Source organism: Pelmatolapia mariae, linkage group LG15 (assembly GCF_036321145.2).
Source record: "Pelmatolapia mariae isolate MD_Pm_ZW linkage group LG15, Pm_UMD_F_2, whole genome shotgun sequence".
NCBI classification, from domain to species: Eukaryota; Metazoa; Chordata; class Actinopteri; order Cichliformes; family Cichlidae; genus Pelmatolapia; species Pelmatolapia mariae.
The window spans coordinates 19,936,327-19,947,736 of record NC_086240.1 but is presented as its reverse complement, the minus strand read 5'-3'; the positions used below and the strand labels follow the sequence as shown (position 1 = coordinate 19,947,736).

Below are 11,410 nucleotides of genomic sequence, written 5' to 3'. Positions count from 1 at the left end.
TCACTAAGCTCAGTTTATTCCATAAATATTTATGATGTTGTTATAATTTTAGCTCTGTACACCATCACATAAGATTTGAAATTATGAAAATTTGATGTACTTAAGATGGTTTAGAAATCAGATAAAAAGGCATCACATCAAAAACTGTTAGGGAATTGCAGATACTTTATTCAGCACTACAGAAACTGCAATCAGGCTCATTAGTGTTTGTCTTAAGTACAATGCATGATAAAATGTTAAAATAACTGAAAATGAAAGAGTTCAAACTCCTGCCAGCAGATTAGGCAGTGCTGGTAAGTAGGTTATTAAATGGTGAATATGTTGCTAGCTGTAAATGTATTTTTTATGAGGTTATGGTTTCAACATGATGTCATGTATCAGTGAGTGTGGTATCATCGCAGTATAAATACTCACAAGGTTATCCCCAACCACCAGCTCTTAAGAAGAAAGAAAGAAAGAAAGAAAGAAAGAAAGAAAGAAAGAAAGAAAGAAATTACAGTTTCATGTCACCTATGAGAGGTAAATCTAAATTTTTTCTAACAATAATTTTCTTTTTTGCACAAATGTGTTGCTGATCAACAGCATCACAAGACTTAACAACTCAAGATATCCTATGAAAGGGATGAAAGAGAATAGACACATAAGTGAAAATCCTGGTTTGTAATCTTTGTATTAACTCAGTGAAATATGGATTGTTTGTTTATCTAATTAATAACTCATTAATGTAATTAACAATAACTCAATTAATGTAATAATAATAATTAATAACTCATTAATGTAAAAGTATTCAGAAGTGTTATTTTTCATAGCTGTATATATGGTAAATAATATTTTCTCTTTAGGTTTAAAGAGAAGAGCACAGAGGAACAATCAGACTTCATGAATGATGGACAGAGAAGACAAAACTCCAGGTACACAGCCATGCACATTAATGCTGTTATTGTCAAAATTTCTCATTTAAAAGGTAATAGACATTATGTTTACATGTATGTATTATTCACTTAATTTTTTATCCTAGTAGTTGGTGTTTGCCACCATGAGAATAATTTAAACAGTTCAAAAATTAAAGGGACCCTGCAAAAATAGTTGTTTAGAATTTATTAAGAAAATAATTAATCCTAACCCCAGTCTGCATTTTTTGCTCATCTAAGCCTGTGGCACTAAAACAAATTATAATTTGTTTAAAGCCAAATAACTGGTGATCTGTCTTTCCTTTTTATTCTGTTTATTTATATTTGAAATATTTTATTCACCCACACAAAATAAAAAAAATAAAAAATATCTACAGTGGTGTGAAAAAGTGTGTGCCCCTTCCTAATTTTCTATTTTTTGTATATTTCTCACACTTGAATGTTTTAGATCATCAAACAAATTTAAATCTTGGAGAAAGCGCTATACAAATGCAGGCCATTTACCATTTACCAAAGATAACACAACTAAACACAAATCAAGGTGTTAATTATAAAGGGGAAACAAATCCAAACCTGCATGGCCCTGTGTGAAAAATTTAACTTTTCAGAATGTGTGTCTCATTTCATCTGGCGTAAAAGTAACAAAGCATTTCAGAAAAGGTAAATCATACGAACAGTAAAATATGGTGTTGGTAGTTGATAATCTGGTTTTGCTGTCTGAAAACCTGAAAGATTTGCCGTGGTAAAATGAGCCATGAATTCTGCTGTCTACCAAAACATCCCAAAGGAGAATATTCGGTCATCTGTTCATGACCTCAAACTGAAGCGCACGTCAGTTCTGCAGCAGGACAATGACCACACCAGCAAGTTCATGGGCATAAACCCTCCTAAGTCGCTGAATTGCAACCATTTTGCAAAGATAAGTGAGCCAAAATTCCTACACAGCGCTGTTAAAGACTTATTGCCAGTTACTGCAGATGCTTGATTGCAGTTGTTGCTGCTAAGGGTGGCCCAACCAGATAGTAGGTTTAGTGGGCAATCACTTTACTTGTGTTGGCTTTGTCTGCTATTTAAATTAGCTTGATGGTCTGAAACATTAAACGTGGGACAAACACAGCAAAAAAAAAAAAGGAAATCGGGAAGGGGCACCCATTTTTTCACACCATTTTACATAGTGAAATAATTGAATAGTTTAATAACAAATATACCAAGCATAATCACAGACATTACAGATGTTATTTTAGCAGTTTGTGTCTTTAATTTAAACTTATCTGTTTGTCTTCTTTAGGCCTGTTAAGACTTATCACTAAACTTGGACTGGAAAACTTTTATCCCAACAAGCTGACTCTGCAACTTCTATTAGAAATCAACAAAAGCAACACATATGATCATCCTGTTCAATCAGTGAAAGATATACCATGGTGCTTCTTTAGAAGATTGTTTACAATCAATGCAGAGTGCAGGGACTGTACACAGGAACCAAATAATAACCTCGAGGAGGATCTGTCTGATGATCAGTATGACTTTGACTTTTGCAGAATGGATGACTCTGACGATAGGTTTAACCCAGTTGACATCATAGTAGCACTTTTCGCATGTGCTGACAGCTTCTTGCAACAGCAAATGACCCTAAAGATGTCAATGTGCCAGTTTTCTGTCCCACTGTTGATGCCACATAGCAATAACAGTCAGTGTAGCCTGATGCTTTGGGCTCTGAGAGACATTGTCAAAGAATGGCGTCCACATGATTCATGTCAATCAAAAAACTTTGTTGAAGACAACATTGTTCAAGCAGATATGCCACTCTATTCATTTGTGAGGCTGAAAAACTGCAGCCTATCCAAGTCACAGCTTTTGAATATGATTCTCAGCCGGGGTCAACAGAATCACAATTACTTCATTCACAGAGAAATGGAAGGAGGAGCACTTGAAAAGAAAATTGCCAATGGACTGGTTGAGGTTTGTTGGTACCTGCCCAGTGGAAGAGAAAATCTTGACATTTTTCCAGAGCCAGCTGCTTTCGCTAATTTGCGAGGAGACATTTGTGAGTCGCTCACACAATTCAATTTTCTTTACCAAGTATCAACTGCTGTCTTTGTGTTCCTGGACAAAGTTGAAGAAAATGAGCAGAAGATTTTGCTTTCTCTACCAGATGTGAAAACAAAACTGTTCTTGGTAGTTCCTGTCAAAGACAAGAATGCAAAAGAAGACATATTGTCTGTCAAGGCAATACGAGTAAAATTGGATTTACCAAAATCCAGCATCAAAATTAAAGACTCAAAAATGAACCTTGTTGAGTTTTCAATAAAACTGCGTGCAGCTATTAAGACCTCAAATGTCACCAGAATGAAAATTATCAACATGTTTGACAAAGCTGTCGAACTTGGTTTGTCTGTGGATGAGTGCAGGAGTGAATACCAAAAAAAGGCAGCTGAAGAAATTGTGCGGGACATTGAAGTGCAAGATATATCCGATTACAAGAAACAACAACTTCCTCTGCAGGGAGATAACTGGAAGAAGTTGTCACAGTTGGAAAAGAAACAGTGTAGATTAAAAGATTTTGGTGACTCAGGACCGGAAGACTACAAATGTCAGCTCCAGCAAAAAGTGAAGCAAATTAAGAAGGAGCAAAGTACCTACAAATTGTCCAAAGGAATGAGAACTTTCATTGCTAACTTATCTACGAACAACAAGGAAAAACAAAACTATTTCCTTAAATGGATGAAACTGAAGCTTGATACACAATCACGGGAAAAACTCTCCGCATTGAGAAAGAAATTCAAAGAAGCGTGTAAGAAGAAAGACTGCAAAATCATTGCAGAGCTGGATCAAGCTTTGCTGGAGAGCTCTTTAGGAATAGAGCATTACATGAGAGAGATGGGGCTGATCTATGAGTTTTATTTGCACTCACAAAAAACTACTGGTGAAATAGCTGCTCTGCCAAGTGTTGTAGCTAAAATGCTGCTTGATGGATATCCTTTAGAACTCTTGGATGGAGATGCTTCTAATATTCCAGAGAGATGGGTGGCAGATGTGCTGATGGAGCTTCATAGGAAGGTTGGAGAGAAGAGCAGACTGTTGGTAGTGTCTGTGTTGGGTGTTCAAAGTACAGGAAAATCAACACTCCTCAACACCATGTTTGGTGTGCAGTTTCCTGTCAGCAGTGGCAGATGCACAAGAGGGGCTTATATGGTCTTCCTCAAAGTTGGTGAAGATTTAAAAACTGAGTTGAAATATGACTTCATAGTTCTCATTGATACAGAAGGTCTAAAATCTTCTGACATGGAACAACTAGAGGACAGTTATGAGCACGACAACGAGCTGGCAACCTTTGTCATTGGTCTAAGTGATGTAACCATTATCAACATTGCAATGGAGAACTCCACTGAAATGAAAGATGTCCTACAAATCACAGTGCATGCATTTTTGAGGATGAGGCAAATTGGTAAAAAGTCAGTTTGTCATTTTGTACACCAAAATGTTGCTGGTGTTTCAGCTCATTCCAAGTGCATGAAAGAGAAGAAACATTTCTTGGACCAGCTAAACGAAATGACCAAAATTGCAGCTAAAATGGAAAAGCAACCTTCTATTGAAGCATTCACTGATGTGCTGGACTATGACATTGAAAAAAACCACTGGAACATCCCTGGACTCTGGCATGGAACCCCACCAATGGCACCAGTGAACACAGGTTACAGTGAAGCTGTAGCAGATTTTAAGAAAAATCTTTTGGAAATAATGAAAGATGACAGAGACAGAGAAGCCACACAGATCCCAGATTTTCTTGAATGGATGAAAAGTCTGTGGAGAGCAGTCAAATATGAAAACTTTATCTTTAGTTTCAGAAACACTCTTGTGGCTCATGCTTATGACAACCTTTGCAACGAGTTTAGTCAATGGGAGTGGGAGTTTAGAAAACACATTTTCTCCTGGCAGACAGAAGCAGAGCTAGAAATCTTAAATACTGACAATGAATCTGAAGTTAAAACTTGGGAAAAAGTGGTTCATTCCAAAAAATCCCAACTGTCCGACAAAAAAGAAGAACAAAAACAGCTAATGATGGAGAAACTGATTGACTATTATGCAAGGAAAGACAGACACACAAATCTGATAGAGAAATACAAGGAAGATTTTTCTAGAAGTATTATTGGCCTTGCCAAAGAAATCGAACAGTCTGTACGCACTAAACTCGAATGTACCCTTGAGCTAAAAATCAGCAAAAAGAAGGCTCAAGATATACAGAGAAATTACAGAGATGTGATTGAAGAGCAGGTCATGCGGCTCTTGGGTAACTGGAAAAAATCAGCTCTGTCAGATAAACAGCTGATAGATGAGTTTGAAAAGATGTGGACAGAAGCAACAATAAATGTGTGTGGTCTGAAAGAGCAAGATATTGCAGGATCAGTCCTGATGCAGTTAAAAAAAAATTTCTCAAACCGGAACGTTAACAAGGATTTACAGGTTGACTTAAAAGAATATGGAAAAAAGCCATTTAAAGTTATACGTGTCCATTTTGATTCCTGGATCAAAGGGGTAATACACTGGATTCTAGGTGATTGTCAGAGCTTTGCAGACAGTGCAATTGAATCTTGGACACAGTTTGTACTTGATATAGTGAAGACAAATGGAGATTACCATGAGATTTTTACAAGGGATCTTCTAGAGAAAATCGATAGTTTCGTTGAACACAGTTACAAACATCACAAAACAAATATGCAGTTTGAGATTGACCTGAAACTTCACATTTGTAGCTTTGCCACAAGGCAGTTCCTGGAAATGCACAAAAAGTTTTTGTACAAGAACAATCCTAAAAGTCAGCTGGAGAAGTTCAAGAATCAGTACATGTCAGACTTTCTCGATTTGTACAAAGAGAGAGATCACTGTCAACGAAAAGCAAATGATTTTGCCAGAGTTTGCATCAAACCTGCAGTGGAAGACTATGTAAACAGATCACTGGGAGTAGATATTGTAGATGAGATTTTGACCAGCTGTCATTCAACAGAGTACAGTTCCCGCTCTTATTTCCAGTACAAAATTCAGAGAGAATTACTTCAAAAAGAAGACTTTAATAGTTTTGTGAGGTACACCAGTAACTATGAAATGTATGTTAAGAACTGGACATTTGAGGACATCAAGCAAAAAATGTCAGAGGATGAAACTTTGTCCAAACTGAAAAACAAGATCCTGCAGGTCATATTTACAAAAATAACAGAAGCATTAAATAAGGCATCAAAAACAAAGGATGGCACTCACCTTGAAGATAACAAGGAAAGCATCACAGAGTTCATCAACAACATGCACAAATATCTAATTAAGGACATCTCATTTTCAGAGGAGGATGAAAAAGCCATCCTGTTTCAAATCCAAAGCACATGCCATCCATTTATCAAAAGTCTCAAGACCTCAATAGAAGACTTAAAAGCAGAACTTCAGGAGGAATTCTCAAAATCCAAAGATATTGCTGCTGATTTGGAAAAACTTCCAATCAGACCACATGATGAGCTTTTCAAGCGGGTGTTTGGTTGTGGACAACAGTGTCCATTTTGTAAAGTGCCCTGTGAGGCTGGAGGGAAAGAACACAATGAGCATCATGCAGCTGTGCATCGACCACAAGGTCTTGGCAGATATAGAAACCATCGCACAAAGAAGCTGGTTGAAGTACTATGTACAACTGATGTGTACAGTGAAACTACATTTTCTAACGCACTAACTAAGTATGAATGGCATCCTTACAAAGACTACAAAACATATTATCCAGACTGGCACATTCCAGCAGACCCTTCCATAGAAGCATCGGACTATTGGAAGTATGTTTTAGTGAAATACAATGAACAATTTGCTGAAAAATATGACACCAAGCCAGCTGATGTTCCACAGGCCTGGAGAAGCATTACAAAGGAGCAAGCACTGAAAGGCTTAACAGAAGCATTCAACATGAAGTGAATCAAGTAAAATCCTAACAAATATCATTCAAGAAAACAATGTTAAAATAAGCACTGATGTGTACTTAGGATACAGGACATCATCATTATAAAGATCAGTGCAAATAAAAGTGAATCAATACTGTTGAGCAAATTATTTACTTGGCTGAAAGACGTCAAGCTTTCCTATTTTATTTTGTATTGTGTCCTTGACATATACTTAAAATAGTTATTTTAGAGTTTTGGACATATGTAGAGAACAGTCTTAGATTCTCAATCTTTTTTTTGTTCTTGCTTTTGTTGTGTTTTGTTTTGTTTTAGATTAGAAAGAGTTTGATTAATGTTGATATACTATGAGCATGAGAAAATTTGGTTTTTAAAAACAAATCCTGACTTTTAGATTCTGAATTTTTCCTGTTTTTTCCCATTATTGTAGATATTACATATTTACTACAAAGAATATGTACAGTGTGATCATTTATAAAAAAAATTCCTCTTTTTTTCCCCAAACTGAAATATTTCAATATGACAAATAATTTATAGTTCATTTAAAAACACTTAGGCATGCTTTATAATATATATATTTTTTTATTTTTAAACAGCTGGTCATGTAATTTCAGACTTTTTCTTAACATTTCATTTTTTAAAGCATTTCCTTTCATCGGTTACATATATTTTCACGCAGCTATGCATAATAATAAAAACAATTCTACTGCTAGTAGATTTGTAAATTTCAACACGTAAATTTCTTTACATATAAATTTTTGGTGTAGGCAAATTTTCATATGTGCATTTGTCATTAATTCAAATGTTAATAAAATTGACTTTGTTGTTCATGTTTCCTCTTTGGGGTTGTTTTTTTGTTAAACAATTTCACGTTTTTAAAATGGACAAAGATTAAAATATAAAGGGAGTTACACCTTGGTTGAGAGGAATCTGAGTTTCTAAAAGTGGGGAATTAGCATCTCTAAACAACAAATCAGAAAAGTTTGACTTTGCAGATTGAAAAGATTGATCCAATCACTCTGAAAAGACTTTCTAACAGGTCTTCTCCCTTTTAATGCCTCACAAAAACTGAAAAACATCCCTGCTCATCCTAAAATAATTTCAGTAGAATCATGACTTCTTCTTTAGCATCCAATGCTACTGAAGAGCAGCAGTCACAAATGTACTAACCAGGGGCAGATGCAGAGAAATTTTCTTAGGGTGGCATGAGACTGGCAAGGAAATCAAATAGGGTGGGAAAATCAAAGCCTTTTCTTCAAGCACATATACAGGTGGTTACATATGTTTAAAATGATTCAAATGCAGTAAATATGCATGTTTTTCATATAAATATAGTCTACAACTTAATTATTTTCTGTAGCTCACATAATTAAACATTTTAATTACATAAAACATGCAAGTTTTAATTTTATGTACTGTATAGCATGTATAATAAATAAATATGTAGCCCAATAAGTACTGTGAGATTATTATATTATCTTATGCCACGTTATACCCCTAATTAAAGATTGTGAAATTATTATGTAGGTTTAGTTTGCATTATTCTCCTGACTTAGAAGAAGGTGATAACTATTACATTTATTAAACTGATTTGTATTACATTAGATTGCCGATTTATGGTGAATGAATGATATTGTTTTATGATGCATTATACTGCTGAGTTATAAGAAATATTGTTTTCAGAGAATCATGGCCTTATTTGTCTGATTAGAAAAGAACAGAACTGCAAAGAAGCCAAGGTCATAACTTAGGCTCACTGAGATAGAGAAAGAATGTGGATGCTTAGGTATTATGACTTTGGAGGGGGGCTGAAGCTATAAGCATGTGAGAAACGCTCAGACACTTCGAGATCAGACGGACACCCTCCCGCGCTCATTTCCCCTCTGGATGGTTTATGCTCAAAAGTGTTGTATGGAATAACAAGAATTGTATGGAATAAAATGATTGTTGATTGAGCATTTATACACCGAGTGTTGTCCTTCCTTCAGCCCAAAGATCAAAAGAACTGGAGATTTAACAGTACATAATCCAGAAAGCTACACAACATGGGGTGGTTCATTTACAAACAAGTCTAACTTAAGTTTGACACCTTTTTTGTTAGAAAAAACATCAAATTGTTACATGCTTAAATTTACACAAAATGTCAGAAATCTGCACCATCATGAACAAAAATTTAAACCAAATTTTTCATGATTTGTTTGTTAACCCTCTGAGGTCCAAAATATAACTGGCTATTTTTGACTCCTTTTGATTTTACATTTGTATTTCACCTTCAAATTGTTTTTTGTTTTTTTCACCTTGCCTTCCTTGGTATCATTCTTTTCAGTTCAGCTTCACGTGCCTGAATTTACAGTTATTTTTTTCATTGACATCCTGTATTAACACAACTGTTCTGAAATCACACAAAAAAACCTACAATCCTAGTAGTAGTATTTTTTTAATGTAAAAACCACAGACATGTTGAGTAAATTATTTTATAGCTTGAAATGCAAAAATAAATTGTCCATTTTGAAAACTTATACAAGTATTTATCTAAAAATGCAGCCAATACACCTGGCATATTACATATTTTGTACAACCATTTAAAAATATTATCTAACTAAAATTAGAGAATAATCAGGTGTCACAATAAGATGCCCCACAAATTATTTGTTCCAGTAAAAAAAAATTTATTTGTCCGCCACAAGACAGAGGAGAACTCAACAGGGATAAACTCAACAGGGATAAACCCGCAGGCCTGACAACAGGTGTATCACTCCTCTTTTCCACCTAGAGACAGTGTTTACATTGCAATCTGCCTTTGTAAGTGGTAAATGGATTGATTGTTATATAGCACTTTTCTACTCTCCCGGAGTACTCAAAGCACTCTATATAACATGCCAAATTCACCCAATCACACAAGCACTAACTACATTGATAGACATTCACACTGCAATGGATGCATTGGAGAGCAATTTGGGGTTAGTATCTTGGGGTTAACCGACTGTCCTCCCCTGCAGTTTGCTTTATACACCAATCTGGCTGAAACATTACCCACACAAACCAGTAGCACAGGAAGGTATAGCGGAAACCATTGAAGGACTTCTGAAGGTGGGTGTTTTGGAACATAGCAACTCACACTGGAACACGCCTATCCTTCCGATAAATACCAGATGGTGCATGATTTGCAGGCCATAAATGCTGTCTTTAAGACCAAAACTGTCCCCATGCCCAACCCATACACTACACTGAAAAATCTTTCTCCTGATCAGAAGTGGTTCACTTGTATAGACTTAGCAAATGCAATTTTCTGTCTTCCTCTCCGCCAAAACTGTAGGGATATTTTCTCATTCACACACAAGGGGCAACAGTACAGGTACACCAGACTCCCTCAGGGTTTTTCTTTGTCTCCAGGGCTCTTTTATCAGGTGTTAAAGGCAACTTGTGTGTTACCTTCAGGCACAACACTGATTCAGTATGTAGATGATCTTCTCATTGCAGGTGAAACTGTAGATGTTGTCACTTGGCCTCTATGACGGTTTTAAGCACACTGGCACAACGGGGATTTAAAGTCAGCAAGGAGAAACTGCAGTTGGTAAGGACTCAAGTCACCTTTTTAGGCAGAGTGGTTTCTCAAAAGGGTTCTGGCCTGTTACCAGGCCATAAGTCTGTAATTTTGAATCACACCAAATCTCTCACTGTGAAAGACATGTTGTCTTTCTTGGGCCTGACAGGATACAGTAAAAATTATATCCCTAACTACACAGGCCTCACACAGCCATTACGTGACATGGTTAAAGAGCAGGTTAAAGGTGAAGCCTGGTACCACTGGAGCCAGTGTGCAGTAGATGAGGAGCCAGGAAGGTCAGTGAAGGAAATCCAGGAGCAACTTGAACACCAAAGGGGAGAATCGAGCTCTGACTCAGACGAGTCAGAGAACACCCAGACCTCAACCACAGGGGCAGAATAATCCCCTGGTCTGTGGCAAAAGTCTCAGGGTAGTCTACCCCTGAGACTGAAGAAAGAAGAGGAGGAAGAACGCCGAGACTCACCCTACGCTGGAAAAGAAGACTGAGTGAATAGATAGGAAGGTTGTGAACTCCCCAGAAAATACCCTTAGGGAAGATGGTTTTGGGGGAAAGGAAGAAATTTTTAGCAATTGGTAGCTGTGCTAGTATTTTTATTTTAGGGTTAATTTTCATTATTTGTAAACTGGTCAGAAAAGAGGTTAGGAAAGGCTGATCAGCGTAGAGACAGATTGCGTCCGGATGGTACTTGGAAAATGTGGAAATGTGGACGTGTATGAATTACGGCAGTGGAGTAGAAATCCTGAAGACCAACCAAATCACCAATGGTTGGGTACAAGATTTAGCCATTTTTAAGCCTCCACGTTGTAAATACATTGTCATTCAAACAATGTATCCCCCCCCCCGAAACATTCAGATTAATTACTTCAAGGATAAATTTATTCATGAGGGGGAAGTTAGATGGATAACATTGTGAGTTCAGTGCATTGATGTGACATTGTCCCAAAGGATTTAGTTATTCTCTACGGTTAAAGAAATTGCACTAATTAATTTATATTTATTATAA

The 11,410-nt window shown here is 36.4% G+C and overlaps 1 protein-coding gene across 1 annotated transcript; it reads left to right on the top strand.

Moving 5' to 3' along the window:
• The first annotated feature begins 1,665 nt into the window (after positions 1–1,665).
• Positions 1,666–6,854, top strand: LOC134642707 (up-regulator of cell proliferation-like). Its single transcript, XM_063494660.1, has 2 exons — positions 1,666–1,834; positions 2,200–6,854. The coding sequence occupies exons 1-2, from the start codon at positions 1,666–1,668 to the stop codon at positions 6,852–6,854; spliced, it is 4,824 nt and encodes a 1,607-aa protein (XP_063350730.1).
• The last annotated feature ends 4,556 nt before the right edge of the window (positions 6,855–11,410 follow it).

Excerpts from the sequence above, each read along its gene's own strand:
- LOC134642707 (XM_063494660.1), top strand. The coding sequence starts at position 1,666 with ATGAATTCTGCTGTCTACCAAAACATCCCAAAGGAGAATATTCGGTCA. Across the intron at positions 1,835-2,199 it reads CAACCATTTTGCAAAGATAA|GCCTGTTAAGACTTATCACT; the intron begins GTGAGCCAAAAT and ends TGTCTTCTTTAG.